We start from the raw sequence: 24632 nt of genomic DNA, 5'->3' as shown, positions 1-24632 counted from the left end.
GGTGAATGCCAGTTGTAGATCTCAGGTGACACTGTAGGATTCAGGTAACCTCTTGATTCAGGGGGTCACCAACTAATGGTATGGAAAAGATGATGCCAATCCTATCTACCTGATAACTGTGGGGATGGATGGCATAAAGGGAATGCTGGAAAAAAAAAAGAACTGGTATTAGTTTGATAAGTACAAATTGGGGAAAAGAGAAGGGGATGCATAAAAGCCTCATCTGCTGGATGATCCTGAACCACAGGGCCTCACAGGACACCAGGCAGAGTGAAGTGCAGTTCAAGCCTGGCTGGAACACAGCAGGAGGAATTCTCTGGGACCTGCTGAGGCTGTGAAAGGATGAGCTCAAAGGAAACTGAAATTCAAAGACTCCAGTCTAGATTTAAAGAGCCATCTAGGATGTTCTGACATGGCAGCAGAGCACAGCACTGGTTGGATTCCTCATGCAGACAGCAAGAAAAAAATCTCCTTCAAACCTTACCAGAGGAAGTTCAGCACCAGAGTGATATCCAACAGAAAGACAAGTTAATTGCTCACCTAAAAATCTAAAAACCTCAGAATCTGTTGCTGGCCACTGAGCACAACGTGGGGGTATTTACCCTGAGAGAACAGAACATGGCACCAGGCAATGATTCAAATGTTTGGAACTGCCAAAGGGATAATTTTCCCAAGTTTAAAGGAATTGTCAGAGTAGCGGCCTGGGAACACTAAAGTGAGAAATATTAACAAAAAATGAGAGTTGTGTAAGGACGTGCACATGAAGCCATGAATCCACAAAGATGAAATAAAAATTACACTGGTCAAAAAGCCATATTAGTTAAAAGCAGATGTGGTGGTGGCAGTGAAACAAAGCCTAAAAATATCGATGTAAAAATGGCATTTTATGTCAGTTAAGTTTAATAGCAATGAATAGAAGTTTAAAAACAGGAATACTGAGGAAGTTGGTAGCTGAAGAATGATCAGTGATCAATTAGGGTTAAATCAGAAAAAGTCATTAGGGAAAAACAGAAAGCTTAAGTCAGGCAGAAGTTCTCTGCTGGAGATGTGCCATGAAATTGTAAAAAGTTTAAAAAGTTACCAGAAGGGAGATTTTCCATCCATCTGGGGTTGTGGAGGACACAGAGATTTGAGGCAGCACCTGTTCAGCATTTCTGAATCAGCAGGTTCAGATAATGTACACATACGGATTTTTGGGCTAGGAATCCCATATAAAATCCAGTCCAAAGCCTCTCTGAACTACTCATAAGGACAGGAGAGCCTTGGAAAAGGGAGAAATTCTAATGAAGAAATCCTAACACGGGACTTGGAAAATTTAGAATGTTAAAAACACAACTTGAGCTGGGCTCACAGGGAACTCATGTGACACACAGGAACTGCTGTTCTGAAACCACCCAAAATCCCAAAGTCACCTGTCTGGAGGCAGAAAGTGCTTGTCAAGGACACATATTGACTTTTCCTGACAGAATCACAGGTCTTTAGCTTTTCCCCCAAGACTCCTGATTTACTGCTGTGTGACACTTGAGTTATAAAACCTTCCACTGTACGGCACTGACGTGCATGAGATGGTTTTAACATCTCCCAGGGAGCTGGTTTTTAAGGAAGACTTCTTTATACCATGTCTTCTCCTAGAATTTCTTTGTGGCTCAGTGGTATTCGATATTTTTAATCAATAATCTCCTCAATACTGCTCCAGCAGTAATGTCTGCAGGTGACACCAGCCAGCAGAGCAGCACCACAATTCCCTCACAGCCAGGTCCTGGCTCCTGGCTGCTTTAATTTATATTCTTGTCGTTGTTTTTTACATTGCAGATTGGAAAGGTGGAGACTGACTGGTTCCTGTGGAGTGAACAAGCAGTGCTCACTAACAATGCAGGATGGTCTGTAGTTTAAAGGTTCTAATTACCAGAAACCAGGAGTTTTTCACAGGAAAAGCTACAACATCATCTGCTCTCACACACTGCTCCAGTGGGCCGGGGTTCTTTCAGAAGCACAGGAGATTTTAGCTTAAAACAGAAAAGCAATTTCATAATGGAAATCAAAGGCAGCAATGGAGGTGCTTCAGATTTTCACTGGTACTAAGAACAGAAGAATTTAATCTGCTAGGAATTTCTATAGACATGGATCACAGAATCATTTAGGTTGGAAAAAAATCTCGAAGGTCATCAAGTCCAACTGCCAAACCCAGCACTAAACCATGTGGTTTTGTTCCAGCTGAGACAACCATAAGGAAATAGGCCTAGGATAGACAGCCATAAGGCAGTAGGACCATCCTGCCCAGGGGATGTGCCCACAGACAGAGACAAAAGCCATGGATAGATAGAATTTAGGAAAAAAACACCACAAGCATCTGGAATCACTGTGCACTCCAAGGTCACCCCACCTAAAGCAGCTCTCAACTGGAGTTTCACTAAGTACAAACTGGGAATGAATCTCCAAGGCCACTACTTGCTGCACCCCAGGTTGTTAGGAGTGACATTTAGATGCCTTAACAACCTGACAGGGCCAGCCTCTGACAGAAGTGCTCGATTGCCTCGGTTCACTGAAGGATTAGGATCTCACACAGAAAGGTCAATTGGCTCTCTTTACAGAAGACACAGAGTAAGAGTTCTTGCCATTAAAGGCCAGTTCCTGACACCCTGGGCAGCACATTCACAACATGATTAATGCCACTTGTTCCCTGAGGATTCATGGAATACACACCCCAGCAAAGGCTCTGCACATTCAGGCTTAATTGAAGTCCTGACTGGAGTAGAATTCACTATTTCCAAGATATCCATATTGCAATTTTACCCAATTACTGTAATTAGGGCATGTTTCCTGAACTTCCTCAAAGGTCAGGAGGGATGGGCACTGCAGCAGCTGTGACCTAAGTGCTGAGGTTCCTTGCACCATTTCCCAGCACAAAACCAGTCTGGCTTTAAGTTCCCTGCAGGAACCCCCTCGTATCTCCCCTCCCATTGAATAGGGTTAATTACACACTTCAAATCTCCCCAAATTGGCTTAACAGTACCATGATACCATCACACTTTTTGGTGCCAATATTGTGAAAGAGTCAAAGGGACTTGCTTGTCACTAGCCTCAAGTCTACAGTTAAAAGAAGAAAGAAGGAAAGAAGGAAATAACCCTTTCCCAGCCCTCTTTTCTTCAGAAGGTTTTGTGCTTTCCAGGAGCTTTCCTGTTCACCAAAAACTGGAGGAAAATAAGCTTAACAGTGGGATTCCATCCCACCCTTGCTGTGGGAGTAGGTTTGATCTGTTCCTCAGGGCTCTCCTCCTCATTTCTAATTACTTTTTCTGAAAATCCACACTTTTTTTACCTGGCTAAATCATACAGAACACACCTCCCATTATCCCAGAGCTCCTTATACACAAAATCAGCAGTAAGGACCTAAAGGATCACTCTTTGCCTTCTCATATCAGGACAATGGCCACTGCAGGGCTCTGTTTGGGTGACACATCAGGTATAAATATACCTGCACAGAAGCCCAGCTCGAGGGAAGGCCTTGAAGGATTTTTAATCAGGGTCAGCACTAGAAGCAGATGGAGAGAAGTGGAGGAACTTAAAAGTCCTGTTGAGCACTGAGAAAGGAAACGGCTCCCCTGGGGAATGAGCCAGAGCTGTACCTTCAGCTACAAATGTGCCTGTCAGCCCAAAAACATCTGCACAAAGCTCAGCCCAAAGGCAGAACAGCTCAGATCCCTGTGCCAGGGCTGTGTGGGGTGCCCACTTCTGGGACAGCGGAGAGGACAGAAACCTCTTTAGAAACATTGCCTGATGAAAGGGCAGGATGAGGAAAGGTTTGTGGTTCCAGTGGAACATGGAGAAGAAGTGTTTCTCCTTTCTGACCAGCAATCCATTAGGTCTTGCCTGGGTTTAACTTGCAGCCAGCTGCTCTTAATTCAAAAATTAATTTCCTGTAGGCATTTCACTGCTGTGCGTAACAAAGATTTTGCTCAGTCGTGGCAGGAATGAACTCTACATGGCAAAGGTTGGCTCTGCAGGGCCACACTGAATTAAATGGCACAATAATTACATTTGTCCCTGCAGCCAGTCCCGGGGCCTTAATTTAGATAAGCTCCTACTGAAGTCAAAAACTTCTGTCCCAGAACAAATGAGTAAAGCCCCAGGGATGTGGCCACACTTAACCAGAGTGCACAAGCTGTTAATTTGATAATGATATCAGCATTTTACTTACCTGTGAATATAACAGTGTTCAAGCTGGATTTTCCCCAGAGCTCCATGAAATGCACCACATCCCCAAATCTGAGAGAGGGATGCCCAGTGAACACAACACAGGGCTGCTTGAAGTCATTGCTGAAGTCTCCATGGATGCTGGGATAGTGTTTCAATTTGTTTGTCTGAATGAGCTGAAAGAAAAACAAAAATCCAGACATTACCAACTTTTCATGCCTCTGTGCGGTGTGTTTATTTACATGAGATTACAAATGTTCTACAATTTATTCCTCACTCATCACAGGGTCCCTTCCTGTATACCCCTTAGATTTTTCCAACAAATTTAGTCATGACTGTCGTAAATGTTATGAAAAGGAAGTCAGAGCATGGGGCCAGGTGCCTCCAAGTCCTTGCTCTCATTTCTTTGGTACCAGCAGGATGGTGACTGGGAGGAAACTGCAAACACTCCCTGCTTCGAGTTCCCTGGAGTGAGCAGAGTGCTCAGCTGCCAAATTCACAATAAGCTCCTTTTTCCTATTTGCCATGTCTGCAAAGAGCTCTGGGCTCATGTTTAACCTGCTTTTCTTGCATCACAGCAGTACCAGGCACTTTTGCCTTCAGCAGAATGTTGCAGAGCTTCCTCAGTCTAAAGGGTTCACACAAAGTCAAACCTGCTGAAAAAGAACAGACTTTCCCTTCCTGAACTATCTCTGAAACCAGTAACAAACATGAACTAAGATGTTTTGCAGACACAGTGCAATCAGCTCTGCAGGTGGAACAGATTTCTTTGCTAAGATGGAGTAGTTTATTTATCAAGGCACTTTTCGAAGAGTTATGCTTTATTTCTCCTGTCACTGTTTTCTAATCTGCAAAACAAGGTGCAACTTAAAAAGCAATTTAATAACCAGGCTGTGAAGCACTTTCATGCAGTATTTTGCAAGTTTTTGCTTGGCAGGTATATGCTTCCATCTTCAGCCTGAAAATAACTGTAAATACAGTTTAAAAAGCAAGGAATTTAACACATGGAATCACAGACTGAACAGCTGAGATAAAAACCAGGGAGATAAAGAGTGTGAGGGAGGGAATGGTGCTTCCTTTGTCAGCCAGTTTTTAAAGGAGGCTGGGCTGTTCAACAAATCATAGAATCGTGGAATGGTTTGAGTTGGAAAAGAATCTTAAAGCTCATCCAGTGCCACCCCATGCATGCAGGGACACCTTCCACTGTCCCAGGCTGCTCCAAGCCCCAATGTCCAACCTGGCCTTGGACACTGCCAGGGATCCAGGGCAGCCACAGCTTCTCTGGGCAACCTGTGCCAGGGCCTCCCCACCCTCACAGGGAAGATTTCCTCCCTAATATCTCATGTAAACTTTCCTCACTTCAGTTTAAGGCCATTTTCCCTTGTCCTGTGTTACTTTTTACCATAGCAGATCTAAGGTACCTGCATGGAAATGAAGAGAAGCTGAGAATTCTCAGCAACTTGTGCACCACAAAGCACCTCAGAATTCAGGTTATTACACAGTGCTGTAGATGCACGCGGATCATTTCCAAGTGGATCTTTGAAATCATGGAGGAAGTAGAAACTGGACTACACTTTCTGCAGTTTACAAGTAATAGAAAATTCCTATTTAATCTTCAAGAGGGAAATTGGAAAAAACCCATCCAATAACTGCTCTGGCAGTTGATAGGCACTGAATGTCAAAAACATTCCTGCAATTATACTGGTAAAGATTTCTGATTAACACATCTGGAGTGCAGGGTTTAGAATCTAAACTTAGCTTCAGTAATAAAAACTGCAGTTTAGCAGACAATGGGTAAAACAAATTTGAATCCATAAAATACTGACATTTAAATGAACTTGTAGGAAATGGCCTCAAAAAGCTTTTCCATGTTGGTTTTTTTTTTTCCTTTTGAGGGATGCCAAGAGTCTCAAAATTCAAGCTGCAGAAGCAGTTTCAACTGGGTAAACTGGAAAAGGAGGATGATTTATATTTCAAATATTAAATGGGATGTGTGACATTCCAGGGGAAAACTCCTCCAGGGACAGGCAGATAGGTCATGGAAAGACATCTCTACAGCCAGCATTTATCTAAGACACTCCTGAAAAATCACGAACTGTTCTTCCAGCATCTTCTCCTTCAAATGATTTATATTTGTATGCAGCATTCAGATCTTTTGGACGATGTGAGAGCAGCACTGGATGTGGAAAGCAGTGAACAGCTCATTTCCCTGCCATACCTCCACAAATGTGTGCTCAGCAACATAAAAGCTGTATTTTCTTCAAAGCATTATGGAAGCTTCAAATCCCCTCCTACTGCTTTGTAAAGAGACACAGGATCTCTAATCCAGTTTTCAGGAGCTCGTTGGTGATGGTTCTTTTTTCATCTTTTCTTTTTATCTTGCTAGATCTTTTCTGATAAGTCTGGTGAGGCTCCAGAGCTCTGCTCACAATCCCTGACTCTCACAGGTGGACAGAGTAGGGGTGAGAGGCTACAAAAACAAGTTTAAAAACATTCTGCTCACTCTAGTGAGAAAGCAGCTGCTGGATTTTAGTGTCTACAGTAAAGTCTCTTTTAATCACCCCATCAAAAATATATGGAGCTGAACTTGCAAAACAGGTCCAGCAAAATTTCCCAAATCATTAAGGGGACCGAGTTGGTAATGATTTGTGCAGGTTTTTTGTATTTCCAGATGAGATGAGATGTGTAAACACGACAGCCTTCACTGTGCCATGGTCAGACCTCCAGCCTGGGCCAAAACCAATGCTTGGTATTGAGCCAGCCAATATTTAGGTTGAAAATTTTGTTTCTGGAGAGCACAAGCAACATTCAGAGCATTTTTTTACAGAAGGAACCACTATTGATTGAAAGCTTAAGAGATAGGGGCTGGTAAAGTACTGAATCAAGAGTGAGAGCTGTGTTTTTCTGAAATCCCAAATGGTTCTGTTTCCCTTTAAAGCTGTACACTTGATTTACAGGGTCAGCAACTGCTGCTATAAACAGGATAAATCTCCAGAGCCTTTGTGTAGCCTTTGTTGAAGTGAGCCAAGATACGCTGATATTTACTCTGTGTGTGTGTGTGCTCTGTATCCAGAATCTGGAACAGATGTGGCTCCTATCAGGAAATGAGAGATGCATTTATTACTTCACCTCCCTCCCTCCCTTCATCAGATCTACACTAACAGGGGCCTAATCCCATCACAGAACGTCCAGAGTTGGAAGGGACCCCCATGGATCGCTCAGTCCAACTCCTATATGATAATATTTACAGTACAATTCTATACAATACTATGAAACAAACCATAATACTACACAATCACCTGATTCCAGGTATTTATTTAAATGTGTTATGCAGGAACTGGTAAATGGTGGAGGGAATCAAAGATGAAGAAGACAAATTCTGGTATTTAAGACCACAGAATCAATATTACTCCCACCCTGGTGCTTTTTTGAGTCAGGAAAAAAGGGTTTTTGCAGCCATTTCTTTTCGATGTTGCTAACAGCATCCTTAATAAGAGCACAGTAAATCCAAATTCTCCCTCCACTGGCAAATACTGATCAATACAAATTACCTCTCAAATTTTATTGTTGCAGACATTTAGAGGAGTCTGGATTCACTTATTGTAGAGCCTGAAATTGTCCATGTAAAGATCGAACAGAGAGGAACAATTCAGCTACAACAATTGAGCCATTCTTTTATAAATATAAAGCCTCTACCTCCACAGAAGGGACAGTGCAGAGTGTACATGCCATGGATCCTGTTAAATTTATCAAGGAGACCCCGAATTCCTCATCTGGGGATGTGCTGGGATGGGATATTCCCATATGGAATTTGGTAAGACACCACACATTGGTTCTGGGATACCAGAATAACAAATCTGAGCTAAACAAAGTACTGGTTTATGCTCCACAGCATTTCAGCAAGGCACTGGGGAGCTTCAATCTGAGCCTCTTTAGACAGATGATCCTTGGATACAATGGATACAGGACCTTAGAAGTGAAAACCACCCCCTGCTTTGCCAGCCTTTATTGACAACTATTTGGGATCTCCAGTTCTTGGCTTTGCAGTCACAGCAACTCTTCCCTCAGAAAAACCTTTAAAAAGAAGCTCTTTTAGTTTGTGCACCAGTAAAAGGCTGCAGGAGAGACTTCAACAAGAACCTGGACACTTCATTTTTATTAAATTCTGCAAGAACTGATGTCCAAATCCATCCCTACAAACCTGAAGCACTTCAGCCCACATTCCTTGCTCCTAACAGAGGGAAAAGTATTCCCTGCTCACTCAGACTGGATGTTAGGAAGCAAACTGCCACCACAAGAACTGTACCAGGACCGTGGAGGTGCAGATAAGATGAACATCTACTGCTCCATTAAAGTGGAATTAAACAAGGAGGGAGAAATGTTTTGGGTTCTCTGCAGAGCTGAACATGTGTCTGGCTTTATTCAGCAGAGCAGAACAAGGAATGAGTTCGAAACACGCAACATAAATCATAAAAGTGGAAAATTTCCATGCAGAGACAATGCAAAAGCTTCAAACAACTGAGTGTAGAGAGTAGGGAGAAATAAAAATAGTAATTGTAGAGACAATGAAGATACTTTTATTTATCCTCTTGTGACAATAATAAAGGCATAGTTAAGTGAAATGCCAAATACAATCACAGCTGATTAAAGGAAGGAATTATTCTGTTCTACTCCACATCAGGCGCTGCTGGAACTCATTGCTGCAAGGGACAACATCGAGGATTTGGGGGATTTTTTGCCTTCTTTGTTTTTAAATCTTGCTGTTTATACAACTAACAGGGACATCAAATTTCAGGACCAGCAGCATGCTGGGCTGGGCTTGTTCTGTGGATAATTAGAAGCTTATTTCCTGGCCTGTCCTCTCTGATGTATCATGCCAGCCATGTTATTAATGCTTCCTAAGAAGTAAGAGGCATGTCTGAGTAATTCCCTATTTTCCTCCAACAACTGAGCAGTTAAGCACATCTTTTCATGATGGGCAATTTCAGCACAGGTTACATTGCACAAGCCTAGCATTACTTTGAAAAAAGCCAAGCAATTCTCCACTAACAACATCTCCAACAGAAACCATCATTCACTGTCTGTTTCTGATACTCATTAAAAATCCCCTGAAGTGCCAGTAAGCAAAGCTCCTGCCTGCATGGGGGGGTTGTGGAGGCCCAGGATTGTGCTGGGAAGAGATTTTCTGGATGTTTCACACTGTGTGAATGAAATATGGTGTCAGGTGTGAGATTTTGGAGATTTAAGAAGGAACCCAAGGCACGTGCTGAGCACTGGGGTCCTGGCATGGATGTCCTGCGGGATGTTCCATCCTGCACCTGCAACACGCACGTTCCTCCCTCTGTGCAGGGAAGCTGATCTGGGATCCACTGCTGGGAGGTCTTTCCTGCATAATTACCCTGATCTACACATGAAGCACATGAAGCAGCAAAGCTGCTTCACTAATTTGGTGAAATCTCACTATCAACAGGCCCCCAAGAGAATATAAAACGTCCTAGGAATTAGAGGACAGAGTTATCACTCTATAAACACAAAGACCCATCATATAAGATGGGTTAATTAATCCAGTCTTTGACAGCTGCATGTTTGGCTTCTCATTTTTGGATGGGTTTTCACTTAAATCTGCCAGTTCCAGTGAATATTGTGAACCAGAATATGGGCTGTCAGTGAATCCAATGACACTGTGGATCAACAAGGACACCCCAGAAAGCAGGGATGGACAGAGAGCAGAGTCAGCAGCAAGGCTGCAGAGCCTTGTGCTCAGAGAATTTGGAATTGATTTATCAGTGGGAATGAATTTCTTGATTATAAAATAAGTGGTGAACAGGTGGCTTGCCCTGCAGTCCACATTATTCTTGGTAACAGATTATACATAATTCACTGCACATCCTGCTTGAAACACATTCAAGCATCTGGAAAGAGTGAGGGCTCCTGGTCAGATCCTACTCCCAACAATGCCTTTGAAGCACCTACAGATGATAGATATGATGGGTAATGGCAGTTTCCAGAAGAAGTCCCTGGATGAGATATCTCAGAGGAAAAAAACACCCAGTGTCTGTGAAAGCATTGAATTTCTGGGCTCTTAAACCTGCCATGGCCACTCTGCACATCTCATCAAACAGTTTGGACCACAGCAACTAAAGGAAGCAGTTTTCTGGGTCAATGTCTTACAGGAGTAGGATTTAGCTAAAATTCTCAGTCCTGTTTCTGCCTCTTGTTTACTTCAGTGGAAAAACAACCTGTTCCCAAGGGAGAACTTCCTGTCCTGATATGTGAGATAACTCTGAAGGCATCAGTTATACCACTTTTATTTAATTTCTGGTTGGCTAAAACTTCCCCTCAAATTATTATTCTGTTGCAGGGAGGATCAAAATCCCCTCACCACACATTGCAGGGAAATCCTCCAAATTCAGAATCCTCATTCCTCTTTGCTTCATTACAACGCTCAAATAATTTCATTTAAAATTGCCACTGACAGCACTCAGTGCTGCAAACTTTAGATTTTGATACAAAATCTCTCTTTCAAGATACCATTCCTCCTGCAGCAGACATGGTGCTTGCTTTGTTGCGGGAGGAAGGAATTGGCATGACTAAGCTGGCTCTGATAACAAGCTCTTAGTTTCACAGACTTGGAAATAAACTGCTTGGACAAAGGGAATGCTCGTGGTTGCAGTTGATAAGAGCAAACATCCCACACCAGATCTCCTTCTGCAGGGGAAGGAGTGAACCGGGCCAGCCTGTGCAAGTGATAGGATGGAATAAACAGGGTAATTTTGGAGTTGAGGGAACACCATCACTCATTCCTCCCCCATGCTCCCAAATGCATCACAGAAAGCAAAGGGAAAGAAACACTTTTATGACAAATTAAACAAAACTTAAATAGCTGTAGAAGGGTTCATCAGAAAAACAACAGCTACGCTGTGTGGACTGTGAGCCAGAAAGCAAACAAGATTATGGTTAACTCACCTCAGCGTGGGGAAAAGGAGGTTCTGGAAGATACACCTTTGTTTGTTTGTTATGACACAACCTTTAAAAGAAAAGGAAATCAGCCGGGTTAGAGGTGCAGCACATCCTGCAGCATCTGCTGCCATCTACTGTTACACTCCTGGAGAAAACCGGTTTGGGACCTGAGGCACCAGGTGCAAAATCACCCATCCGTCCTGCTGCTGCCAGGGCTTCTGGTTAGAGGACCAACACCTACAGGACACAACACCTCAACCACAGCAGGATGGCACAGAGAAGGTGCAAGGCAGCTGAAGGTAATTCTGTACACACTGGAATGGAGCTCCTGAGCTGCTCAAGACAAATCTGGAACTCAACATCCACAGCATTTCCTAGGCCAGACCTCAGCAGTTTTTGCAAAGCCAAATCATCTGTCAAGAGAAAAATTCCACTGCCTCATCCTCAGCAGTGACTTGGTCCTTTTGCTCACTCTAATCCAATTCCCCTGTGCATTTTATTATTGCAGCTACAGTGCTGGTAAACTACCTCTCCCCACGGCCCAGGGCTCACTGTGACCTGGCATTTTCCATCAATCACTTATCTTTAAAACAGAGATACTGAGAGCTGTTGATGAGCTCTACCCAGGCTCCTGATTCATCCTATTACAGCAGCTAAAAAAAGCTGTTTATCAGAGGTCTGGGTGACGTGACAATGATCTGCAGTGACACTGTCCTGGTGGCTTTTTCTGGGAAACACTGCCTGGCTCATACTTGCACTTTATTAAAAAGAAATGAGCCTGGGTCAAAGTAATTTTGATAAAGTGTAAGGGATAGTAAGACCAGAACATTTCCTTTAGCTGGGTAAAGAGTAGAATTACAAGGCTGGAATCCCTGAATAGCAACCACAGTTCTGACCCCAAACCTCTATTTTACAGATCAACCTTTGCCTCCATTTCCATGTAAATTCACCAGATTTCAATCCTCTTTACAATTCTCCTGAGGGATCAATTCACACAAGATTTCCAGGACCTGTCTTTTCTTTCCTGAACTCCAAAATCCAGAGAGGAAGAAGAGAAAAGCTACCTTACTGTATTTAGTATTCTAGAGCATGTCTCCATTTGTAAGAATTTGGGAAGTGGTTGGGCTCTCCTCTCCAGGGCTCACAATCACAGAATGGTTGGGGTTGGGAGGGACCTCCTGAGATCATCAAGTCCAAGCCCTGCTCAAGCACTCTCAGCAGAACAGATCATCCAGGACTGTGTCCAGCTGGATTTTGATGCCTCCACAGCAAAGTCTCCACAACCTCTCTGCACAGAGGCTGCAGAATCACAGAATCATGGAATGGTTTGGGTTGGACAGGACTTTAAAGCTCATCCTGTTCCAACCCCCTGCCATGGTCAGGGACACCTTCCACCATCCCAGGCTGCTCCAAGCCCTGTCCAACCTGGCCTTGGACACTTCCAGGGGTGGAGCAGCCACAGCTTCTCTGGGCAACCTATGCCAGGGCCTCCCCACCCTCACAGGGAAGTATTTTTTTTCCCAATATCCCATCTAACCCTGCCCTCTGGCAGTTTAAATCCCCTACCCTGATGGAATTTCAGGTGTTTGAATTTGTTCTGCCAGTGGGCCTTGCTGAAGAGACTGAACCCTCATCCTCATTACTCCCCATCAGGTGTTTCTACACGATGATAAGATCCCCCTAAGCCTTCTGCTCTCCAGGCTGGAGAGTCCCAGCTCCCTCAGCCTCCCCTCATCTCCATGGCCCCGTGCTGGCCTTGTTCCAGATATCCCACATCCTTCTGGTACTGGGGAACCCAGAACTGGACAGGACACTGCCCACGTGGCCTCAGCACTGCTGAGCAGAGCAGGATCTCCTCTCCTGACCTGCTGGCTCTGCTCTGCCTCATGCAGCCCAGGACACTCCTGGCCTTTTCTTGCCACGGCTCAGCAAAATTAAGCTTGAAAACTCTATTTTGCTTAGCCAGGGACACGTGGTAGATTTTGGGGGGCTAAGACTTGCAAACAGGCACAGCTAAAACTCACTGAAGTCAGGAACATAATTTACTCATTAGTGTAGGCACCAAAAAGCAGAGATTGGGTTTGCACATTCTATAGGAAATCATCCTTCCCTAATTATAGAACACGTTCTTACACCCACCCACCCCGGTGACTTGAGGAACGTGCTCACAATCCCAATCAGGTGTATTTTAGAATCTGTCAGGTAGAGATAACCTGCACCTGCCTTTTCCCACAGCTGAGGCTGCACTTGGGGCTGCCCTGGGACACCTACCACTCAGCAAAGATCTGGGAGAACTCCAGGGAGCTGTTGGCAACAGGTGAGATGAAATAAAAGGGGACGTTGGAGAGTCCTGCAGAGTCAATGTACTGATAGAGGCACTCCAGCAGGTCGTAGATCACTCCAGAGGGGTAACAGGGAACCAGCACATTTCCCCCATTCCGGACAGTCATGGCTGAGGGAGAGACAATGAGACAAATCAATTCACTGGGTTCGTATTTAAACTTTTAATAAATTTCTTTCATCCAAATATTAAATAAAGCAGCTTTTGCACGAATTAGCACAACAAACTATGCACAGGAATTGGGAAGAAAACTGCTGATCATTAAATACATTTATTTTCTGTCTTCTCCAAGCTCAATGAAGCGATTCCACTCCTTTAGCTGGGGGCACATGACAGCCTGAGCACATGGAAAACTCCTGACAGGAGAGGGCGGCTGTGCACTGGCACAGGAGGATAAAGAGTGACACAAACCACCTCAACATCAAAATAAACCTTGCTCCGTTCCTCAGCTGTCCCCCAGAGGGGAAGGACAACAGCTCCCAGGCCTCAACCAAAAGCACTGCACATGGTGAGCTGTTCTGTGCTTGGATTTCAGATGAAAGGCTGAAGGTTGTGGTTATTTCAAACAGCCCTCAGAGCTAGAAATGGGTGATGGAATGTTTGTCCTTTTTAAAAACTCTAAATATTTCTGTCCTTTCCATATAACAAGAACAATTTAAAACTTGCAGACAGCATGGGACTAGATAAAAATGAGGAGAAGAAAAAGGAAAAATAAGTTTACTCTGTAATTGAGACAGATCTGAGCACAATAGCAAAAGCAAGCAGAGAGCAAACATTGTGCTCTTTTGGCAGAATGAATTACAAAAATTCTGCACCTTCTGGGAAAGGAGAAATATTTGTTCAGCTCAGTGAGCAATTTCACCTGTGGTCGTGGGGTAAAACCATCTATTTTTAATAGCAGTGCAGCAGCAGTAACATTACGCACCAAGCATTCCACAACAAGCTGTGGAAGAGCCTGAAAATACAAATATTGCATCCCCCCAAAATCACTTCCTTCACTTCTATTTCTTGCTGAGCTTTGCTGGGGTATGAATGTAGCACTTTAAGGGTCTTTTTGCCCCTGATGGGGCAAAATCTTCCGCAAGGAAGATTTTTCTGGCTGAATGTTTTACAGAGTTCAAGGAGAGGCCCAGCCTGGTAGGATTTTTCACATGCATTTGTGGTTGTTTTACTCCTTGTAGCAGTCAATGCCTATGACATGGTGCTATCAACAACTGGGGATAAACAAGGGGCCCTAGATCACTTGTAATACAACTGCAGGGTAGTGGATTTATTTCTCCAGGCCATATACAGACTATACCATCAAAATATTTGTGGATATGAATAGCAATAGTTCACATTTGTCTAGAACTCGAGATGTTCCCAAACATCCCAGCAATGTGTGGCATTATCCCCCTCACATGAGCAAATCTAAACTGTCCCAGCTGCAAACAGGACGTGAAGAGAGCATTGAGGAGGTTAAGAACAACATTTTCAAAGCCATCTGGAGGTGGAAGTTGAGGCTTTGGCTCCAGGACCCGAATTTGCATTGAGTCATTACGCACCCAAAAATGCTGCAGAGGAAAGGAAAGCACCTACACCCACTGCAGCAGGAATGGTGCACAGGCCAGGGATGGGATGCAGAATAGAGGTTAAAGAATGTGTTGAGGCCACAAAAAATGTGAGTTCCATTCCTTGGCAGTGCTTTGCCCTTGACTGGAGGCTGGGTGCCCACCAAAGCTGCTCTATCACTCAGCTGGGCAGGGGAGAAAATGTAACAAAAAGCTTGTGGGGAGAGTTAAAACCGAGGAGGGATCAATGACTAAATTACCATCATGGACAAAATTGACTTGTGGAAATTAGTTTAATTTATTATTCCTCTCTCCACAGGGCACAGGTCCTGCCAGGACCCTGCTCCAGTGTGGATTTCCCATGGGGTCACAGCCTCCTGCAGGCATCCCCCTGCTCCAGTGTGGGGTCTCCAGGGGCTGCAGGTGGATCTCTGCTCCCCCATGGGCTGCAGGGGCACAGCTGCTTCTCCCTGGGCTGCACCCTGGGCTGGGAATCCCAGCTCTGCTGCCTGGAGCAGCTCCTGACCCTCCTCTTGCACTGCCCTGGGGGTCTGAGGGCAGCTCCTCACATATCCTCACTCTCCTCTTCCCTGGCTGCCATTACTCCTGCACAGTAACTTTATCCTTCTTTGCTGTTATCCCAGAGCCTCTGATGGGCTTGGCCTTGGCCAGCAATGGGTCCATCCTGGAGCCAGCTGGGATGGGGGAAACTTCTGGAAACCCCTCACAGAAACCACCCCTGTAGCCCCACACTACCAAAACTTGGCCATGCCAAACCCAATACAGCCTGAATTCCCAGCTCTCCCTTCCTCACAACCACCGGTTCTCTGGAAACCTCAAGCCTTTTCTGCTGAAAACAAGCACAAGTTCAAGATTCCTGCGGCCACAGAGGAAATATCGGAGGGTAAAGTCTTGGAGGAGGTGCCAGCTTGAGTTTCTGTCCCCAGCAAAACTACAGAGCTGGTGAGCAATAATGGATATAAAATCACAATCTAGGGAGTGGAGAACGGTTCCAGCCAGGTGCCCACCAGACCAGGGATCCCAGATTCCACAAAGGGATAAGAGTTTCCTCCCAGCTTCTGCAAAACAAGGGGGAAAACCTTTCCAAGCATATTGCTTTCCACACAAGCAGCAGGTCCAATATGGCTCTCTGCAGCATTACAAAGTTGTCAGTAAGAGGACACATCTATCTGAAAGCTGTTTAAAGCCCAGTTTATCTCGGTGACTGATGGATGCTCTCTCTTGATAAAAGTTGTATAATAATCTTGGCATTTCAAATTTAGTCTCCTTCAGTAGCTCCATAACAAGTTGTACAATTTACAACTCACAAAGAGATCCTTGCTTTCCCAACAGCTGCCGCCACAAGGTCAAGTTGGCACCTAAAAAGCAAACTGTGCTCTTTTCTGCTCTATAAACACACACAGCCTCACACTCACACAAAATATCACCAACTGTCCCCACAGACAGACTGGCAGCTTTGCTGCTGGTGCCCAGGGCAATGTGGAAATAAAACTGCTCTCCTTGAGCTGCAGAGTGCTGGTGCTGCAGTGCTGAGCAGGGAAAAAAGGGGTGTGGGGTAAACTGAGAGGAAGGTGGAGGTGGGACAGCGTGTGGGTTCAGTGCTGCACACACAGGGTGGGGAGGAAATCGGTGTGACAGGAATCCTGGGAATCAGGGCTGCAGCTCCACATGCTGGGATGAAAACAGAGATTGAGGTGCAATTTTCACACTTCCATTTCTGTGCTTCACATCACTCCTTCACAAACATGCTGCTACCTCTTCATACACAGTGTTGGTATATTTTGGTCTGCTTTACAGTTTTTACCTTGAGTATTCTGAGCTGCTGGTGCACTCCCCTGAACATTTTGGAAATGGGCACCACCAGATGAAAACTGCTATGCTCAGCCTGCCTACTCAATTGATTTTCCCAGTAACACATTGCCTTTGGATTTTTCTACCTCTTTGAAAGAAAACTGATTCTCTGTTTTCTTTTCCTGATGTTGAGTACATAAATACGGCTGGTGTCATGTAAAAGACAGTCCTAGAACTGCATTAATATAGAATTATTTAATTTCCTCAGATTGCTGGTTTTTGGCAAGTACCACTCAAATTCCACATCCTTACAATGGCATTATTTTAAGCATGTATCCTCCTTTGGTCTTTAATGATTTTCTCATTTCTCTGAGTTTGTCTCATTCACGACAGAAACTGGCCTGAGGACCTGCAAAACCCTAAAAATAGTTCAGAATGTTTCTGTAACCCAGAACAAGTTGTGCAGACAAACAGCCACCTGCACTGACACATGTAACATGTTTATTTATACACAGTCAACATCTGGATTCTGCTTTGGCCCAACTACAGCTCGAAGACTTTAATTTTTAAAAGCATTTTAATTAACAGTCTCACTCTTGTTTACTCAGCATGATAGGAGGGGATTGTGCCACCGTCTGTCAGGGGGACAGTGACCTCAGTGAAGGTCCAGGAGGGACAGAGAAGGGCAGCACATCTGGATTGACCAAAACAAGGTCACCAGGGCTGATCTGTGGCAGCTCACAGGGTAATAAAATTCACAGTGTTTAAAAACAATGAAAACACAGATGAAATACACACATACATGTAAAAACACACATTTAGGAAGGGAAGTCATGGGTGTTAACACAGCTTCAAGGGGAGGATGAATTGAACAAAACCACTGAACATCATTAACTACACAATCATGATTAATTCAGGAAATTCCTGAAATAAAAATACTTAAAAGATTATGAGAGGAAAGTACCCTATAATCTCACCCTGCTCTCCTACTCTTCTCCAGGTATCTGTACCCAGTCCCTGTTGGAGCCAGGATGCTGGCAGAGAGGATCTTTAGTAAAACCCATGATTATCATTCTTATAAAATGCCAAAACGTGCTCTACTAACAGATATTCAGGATCATTGAATGGGTTGGGTTGGAAGGGACCTTAGGGATCATCCAGTTCCAACCCCGTGCCATGAGCAGGGACCCATTCCACCAGACCAGGAATTTAGTCTGATTTAGTCTTGTCATGTCTTTTGGTAACCTTTGTCAGGATCCTCCCATCACAAGCTTTTTATTTTTATTTGTAAAAAGTAGTGAATTTAAAATAAAGGGAAGATCTCTGATAAAAGAACAGGCAACACAGAGCAGGACATGGAAAGTGGTTTGATGAAAGAAGGATGAGAGCACAGAGGAACTGAGCAGGGGGAAGGGGAGAAAAGGAGAGAACGGCACTGGATGTGACATTCCAAACAGGCTGGAAAATGCTGCCATTCACACTGATATCACAGCTTTGCAATTATCAGCTTTTCCAGCTGTGAAAGCGTCTGATTAGGTTTTATATTTCTGGGGGTCTATAAATATATCATGACTTTTTTTTTTTTAAACAGAGATTGTGCTGTTTGCTTTTGATATATTTAAAAGTCAGGTGTAAGAAGGGAAGCAGATGTGCTTGTTTTCAAAACTGAAAGTCATAAAAAAGCATGTAAAGATTTCACTCTGGCTGATACACAGGAAGGAAATAGTAATATCTCAGCTGGGAACAATATCCAAAGCCCAGGCAACATGTAGCCTGTTGGCAGCCAAGTGACATAACTTAGCAAACCAGGGGCAGCAGATGATTAAATCTCATTATACCTGTTCCATTCCAAAACATTTTAGGTACAACTTGTGTCTCTCCAAGCACTTACTGTATTAATGACATCAGGAGCACATCGTAAAATCTAAACAGGTAGTTTTATGCCAGGAGCTATAGCTGGACAACTTATTCAGTTCCAGGAATCTCAGAATTATTTCCCACCCAAAGCCATGAGTAAGATGATAAAACAGGCGGAGATTTCTCTCTGTGACCTACCCAGGTTGCTGCAGAACTCTCCCACCATCCCATCGGGGTTGGCAGTGGGGATTTGGGTCAGCCCCGTCAGGATGAGAACGTCGCTGTTTTTAAGAGAAGCCTGGTCCATAGGCTGGAACAGAGCACAGGGAAATAAAATTAGGAATGGGAGAGTTTCTCCAGGCAGGACATGACAGATATCACCAAACACTTTACACTTCACATTCCTCCATCTGTGCAAACCTAATTTGTTTTATACTGGTATTTTATTAAAGCAGAACGAAAACGCAAACCCATCTCTCTGCATCAGCAAACAGAAAGTAGATATTCAGAAATTATACTTTAGTCTGATACTCAATACATATTCTTGATACTGAAAATTTAGCCTGATCCAATCTTGACAGGGTAAAATTCACTTCTCTCTCTGCAGATGGTGAAAAGGTAACTTTGAGCCTCACTCTGGGTTGGGATGCCCTTCCCACAGCTACTGATCAAGCAAAAGGGGGCAACTGCTGGCAGCTGTGTGGTATTTCATGGTTATTTACTCTCAATAAACAACTCTCTGCAGTCTCACCAACCAGGAGAGATTTCTGCCAGAAGAGACAGATGAAGAGATTTCCTCTGCTGAACCTCCAAGACCACTGTAAGGTCAATTCCCCTGCTCATAGCTCTCCAGAGCCATTCTGAAGCAGTTGAGAAGGACCCTGCTCTGTTAAACATGGAGGGGAATTTCGTATCAACTCTGACAGAAGTTTAAACTGTCCACCCCCTTGTAGGATCAGACCTGACATGTGAGATTTATCACAATCTTTGACTCTCTGTAGTGTGTCCATGAAAATGAAATGCCAATAATGCAATAAAAAATAATATGGAATCTGCCTGTGATAATGTACATAATGATTATGGCATATTAGATCCACATAATTTCAGGTGCCATTGCACTGAGAGGGCCTGCATTGATTTTCGTGGGTTAATGTAAAGAATATGTCTTAAAAGGCTTTTAGTGACATGTCTGAACCTGTGCTGTCAACTCCTGTTCTCCACTTCAGTGGCAACGGTGTCAATTCCAGCCTCAGGAGAGGGGGAGGCAGAATTTCAATAGGAACCATCTGTCAGAAGAACAGGGAACAGTTAATGGTGCCAGGCCTAACTCCCAATTCATTGGGAAAGAAACTTTGGATATGTTCAAAGGACATCCTTTTTAAAACAAAAACCAGTGACTGTTTGCACACACTGATAAAAAATGGGAATTTCACGATGAACTGCTCACCATGATCCTATGGAGAAACAGGATGGACAAACAACTTTTCACTCCCTGAGGAAAAAATGATTTCTTGCTCACAATTCTGACTATGTGCCACTCAAGATATTGTTATCATTACATATTGTCTGTCAAACATCAAAGAGATGATGAAGAGCTGCTTGGCAGCTCCCAAACCCCATATACAGGAACACCAGATTGCAGCAGCCTGTGCTGGTGCTCACAGGGATCAACCCCAGGGCAGAAACTATCCATTGTCTTCAAAAAGCATCTGGAAGCAAACGCAAGACAATGATGGTATGGGGTAACATCTGTGATGTGGTAAATAACAAGGAAAGTACAAACTGAATGTGATTTTAACTATCTGTTAAGCTATTCCTTCTAAAGATGTGTTAGGATAAAATGATCAAAGTGCAAGGGACTGGATGGTAAAAAATGAGGTTCTGGAAAGCACGTGGGACAAACAACACCATCAGCAGAATGGATAATCCAGGTTCCATCTCCTGCTGGCAAATGGAGGTCCCTCAGGTTTCAGGGAGGTTCACAGAACCTTTTCCTGCACTTTTAAAGCTCAAACTGCCCTGTCTGACTGCTCCCACCTCTGCAGGGAGTGCAGCCCACAGTCCATGAACGGTTCACTCACACCCCATTCCCTGCCACTGGGAGTTAATTTCCTTAAAAACAGGGATTTTACCAGAAGCTTCCAGAGAAACGTTCACCTTTGGGAAATGATGAAGCCTGGCCAGTCTGACCTCATAAACTGAATCACCATTTCATGTCAATGAGGAGAAAACATTCCCAGTTACCAAATTACTCCATACAGGGCAAAGTTTGTCCTCACAGGAATATTCCATTCACACATTGTCAAATCTTGCTGCTCCTTCTCCAGGAGGGGAGGAGAGAACACAGCCCAGGATGGAATGAGGCTGATTAGAAACAGGGATTTAGAGGCTCTGATACATTTTGTACACCTAAGAATGGCCCTACTATTAAGGATCATTTATCTGCTGTAGTTTCTCAGCTGAGAACAAGCTTTTAAGTGAGGGATGCTCAGAAGCAAAGCTCTCCAGCAGACACCCACCTTGGGGGAAATCATTTACTGATCAAAAACCTGACACATCTTCTAAATTATTTTTAAATACCTCCTGCAATAATGCTTTTAACTATTTTGACAACTTCTGAAGCACACGGCACTGCGAACTTCAAGCCATTCTTTGCACTAAGAATTTATGGATCTAGAGAGAATTAATTTACTGGAAATTACATCTACAGCACTATAAAGACTTTGCCCTTAGCAGAGCAGGGTGGAAAAGTTGGCAGCCAGTGAGCTATCATTTCTCCCAAGGAAGGATCTTTCAGAAGTGATATAAAGCAGTCTGTGAGCTGTCTGTGAAGACTCTTCAGTCAAATATGGATTTTTAAAAAAAGTCACTAATGCTCTTTTGTTTAACTCTGTTGAAAATTTCCTCTTTAGATTGAAAGACAATTTCACAGTTTTAAGTTAACATCAAATCAACAATAACAAAGAATTTTAGTTATCTTTCCTTAGCAACTATTGATACCTGTCACTTGTCAGGATATGTCTTATCAATGACCATTAAGTCCAGGCACTGATAACACAGTTACCTTAGTATGGCCTCTATCCTAAACCTGATCCCAGCTGGAATAACCCCTTTTTTTGAGCAGAGACAGTTCCCCCTAAAGAGACTAAGAAAAGTCAGGGGCTGTACCTGAGGGTGTGTTGTAAGCAGAGAAGATCCTGAAACATAAGAAACCTTTTCATAGTGTGACTGGATAATCCAATTGGAACTCCCAAGAGCGTAGCCCGAGCTCAGAGGGGTGACCTGCACAGCACCAAACAGCTCCTGAAACACATAGTGAGAGACATTAACTTGAGAGAACCCCAAAAGAAGTCAGGACAGGTCATTTTATCATCAGTGAGATGAATTTAAAAGCAGCTCTGCTGCTCAAAGCCTTTGTGAAGCTGTTCTGCTGAGAATTACATCTGCTGGTTTTACCTACCCATGTCTAACAGGACACACGTTCTGAGATAAGCTTTTCCTGAGGCAGAGCCTCCATAAAGTCTCTCTTCTGCGTGGATTTTATGGCATCTGAGTTCACACTGAACAATGCCTCAAAATGAAGGAATCAACCAGGGTCTTGATGCTCTGCCTGACTCTGCTCTACTGAAGAAGTTTGTGGGAGCTTTACATTTTTGAAGACTCTATTCTTGTTTAGCCAAAGTAAATTGGTATTGGCCAGCAGGCAAGAAGGAAGGACAAGTATTTCTCTACTGACATAAAACTCTGCTTGAGTTGCAACTTTTACTGTGGGAAACAAATTTAACCTCAAACTCACTCACTTTCTAACTTTATTTCTTTTAAATGCTAACTGCTGGTGATTTAGAAACAACACCCTGCAAACTCAAGCCACATTTTAGTTTCAGTGTAAGCAACCAGACAGTTGCCTCCTTTCCAGGTGTCATTAGGAAGTGTATTCCTTTATCTGTACCCAGGAATGTGGTACACTTGTTTGGAGAAAGGAAAATCAGCCTTCATGTACAGACCTCCCTAATGTGATCCACCTTCTGGTTACTGAATAACAGAACAAGCATCTGATTCATGCAATACTAGTAATTTTTCTAGTATTTCAATACATATTTGGATGCCTTGAAAAACAAGGCAGGGGGCCTTTATCCCTCAGAGTGTATAAGCCAAGGCTCTAAAGTCTGATTATTTGAAAAGTTAGCTTGGGAAGAGAAAAAATATGGGTTTTTTCCCCCATAAAAGAATGATTGGCTCAGATGCACAGATGTAGAATTGGAGGAGATGCATCCACACTGTGAGGACAGTCAAAAATGACACTCAAAATCCGGATAATGAGGAGTCACAACTTACTTTAACCCATATTTTTATTTTTTATGACCTCTGAGCAACAAAACCAGGTATCATGGCTCACACAAGAGCAGGGATCATGGTCCACTCGCTGCCTACAATCCATACGGGATCTGCAGACTATGGAATTGTTGGTTCAGTTCATTCTGGAAACTACACTGGATTATAGTCAACAGCATTACAGACAATAACTGTTAGCTGGGAGCCCTGGGAAAGGAGCATCTGAAGTTCCCATTGAACCATTAGGTTTTGTTTACAATCCCTAATTTACAGTACGAAACAAAGTGGAGGCTAAAGCACTCAAAAGATTCCCAGAAGTGAGATAGGGGAGCTGGGAAGGGGATGTGGCTTAGAGACAGAGAGGATACATTCACTCCCTGCATCCTCCCAGCTCTCAGTGGGCCAGCCATCAGCTCCAAATTTGAGGGCATGCCACCTTAAAATTGGCCTCCCCAAGAGGAGAAACAAATGGATATTCCCTGATTTCACCAAACAAGAGCCCTTCCTGGGAGGCAGACTGAGGGTATAATCCTGTCTTGCTTGCTTAGGTTAGGGTAACTAAATCCTACACAGGATCTAGAGGGGAAAAGGAGCTGGGGAACAGTTGTTGGTGTTGCCCTGAGGGCAGCTGTCCAGGTACTCACGATTTTCTGGGAATAGCCCACCAGCTGGATCTTGCTGAGGGCTGCGTTCACCTCTGGCATGGTGTAACACTTCCTCCACATGGACACCTCCACCGCGTCCTTCAGCGGGGCCGGCAGCAACCTGCAAACACCAGTGGGATGTTCTGTGGGGATCCAGAACAACAGCTGGTGCTGGACCAGCTTCTGCAACCATTTGCATTCTCCAGATCTTAGATTTTACCCTTATAAATTTTTATTTTCAACGTGCCTGGTGCTTCAAAGTGAGGAGCAAGACTTTCTGCCTGCTGAGGAGCAGAGATACGCTTCCCACTCTGCCTCACCCCAAGGACTGCTCTCCTCCAGCTCTCTTTGTTGCTGTTCTGTCCAGCCCTTGCATCAAAGAAGTAGCTGTGATCAAGGTGTTATCACAACTCTTGAGGTATTTTCTCCACTGATGAAAGATGCTGGCTGATCTGAGATGTCAACATGAAATGCACCTCCAGCATTGGTAGAGAGGACTGGGATCTTGGATCAGTGTCCATTTTTCATATCCTAATAACCTGAATATTATCCTAATAATCTGAAACAATCTGGTGATTAAAATGCAGGTATCAGAACACAAGCAGGGATGGCTCTGCCCTGATTTTTGCCCCTGGTCTTTTCCAAGAGCACGTCTCCCTGCAGCTCAGCTTCCCTGCCTTCAATCCCACTTCCCTCCCGAGTGCCCTGGCAGGGATACACAAGCTGACATTGCAGAGCTCTTTGAAATCCCCTCCACGGAAGTATTTAAGATGTTTTACACCAAAGTAAGATCCATCCATTCTGCTCCTCACAGACACTGCAAGTCAGCTGGCCGGCGTTGTCAAGGGAAGAAGTGAACTATAATGTCACAGGCTGGAAGAGGGATGGCTAACTTCTGGGAAATAAATCTTCCTTAGCAACATGAACTAAGGCAGGAAGCAG

At 43.9% G+C, this 24632-nt stretch overlaps 1 protein-coding gene across 2 annotated transcripts in view; it reads right to left on the bottom strand.

Annotated features, from left to right (window-relative positions):
* The window catches only part of INTS9 (integrator complex subunit 9), a 61807-nt gene that overhangs the window by 15741 nt on the left and 21434 nt on the right, over nucleotides 1–24632 (bottom strand). For both annotated transcript variants that reach the window (XM_039568196.1, XM_039568195.1), the window contains exons 7-12: nucleotides 23691–23811; nucleotides 21883–22017; nucleotides 18913–19024; nucleotides 13426–13606; nucleotides 11161–11221; nucleotides 4199–4370 (exon numbers count right to left, since the gene is read on the bottom strand). In XM_039568196.1, the coding sequence (XP_039424130.1) occupies nucleotides 4199–4370; nucleotides 11161–11221; nucleotides 13426–13606; nucleotides 18913–19024; nucleotides 21883–22017; nucleotides 23691–23811 (782 nt within the window). The remainder of the gene's footprint in view (nucleotides 1–4198; nucleotides 4371–11160; nucleotides 11222–13425; nucleotides 13607–18912; nucleotides 19025–21882; nucleotides 22018–23690; nucleotides 23812–24632) is intronic.

This window comes from Corvus cornix, chromosome 3, assembly GCF_000738735.6.
Source record: "Corvus cornix cornix isolate S_Up_H32 chromosome 3, ASM73873v5, whole genome shotgun sequence".
NCBI classification, from domain to species: domain Eukaryota; kingdom Metazoa; phylum Chordata; class Aves; order Passeriformes; family Corvidae; genus Corvus; species Corvus cornix.
This window is presented reverse-complemented; position numbering and strand designations above follow the sequence as displayed.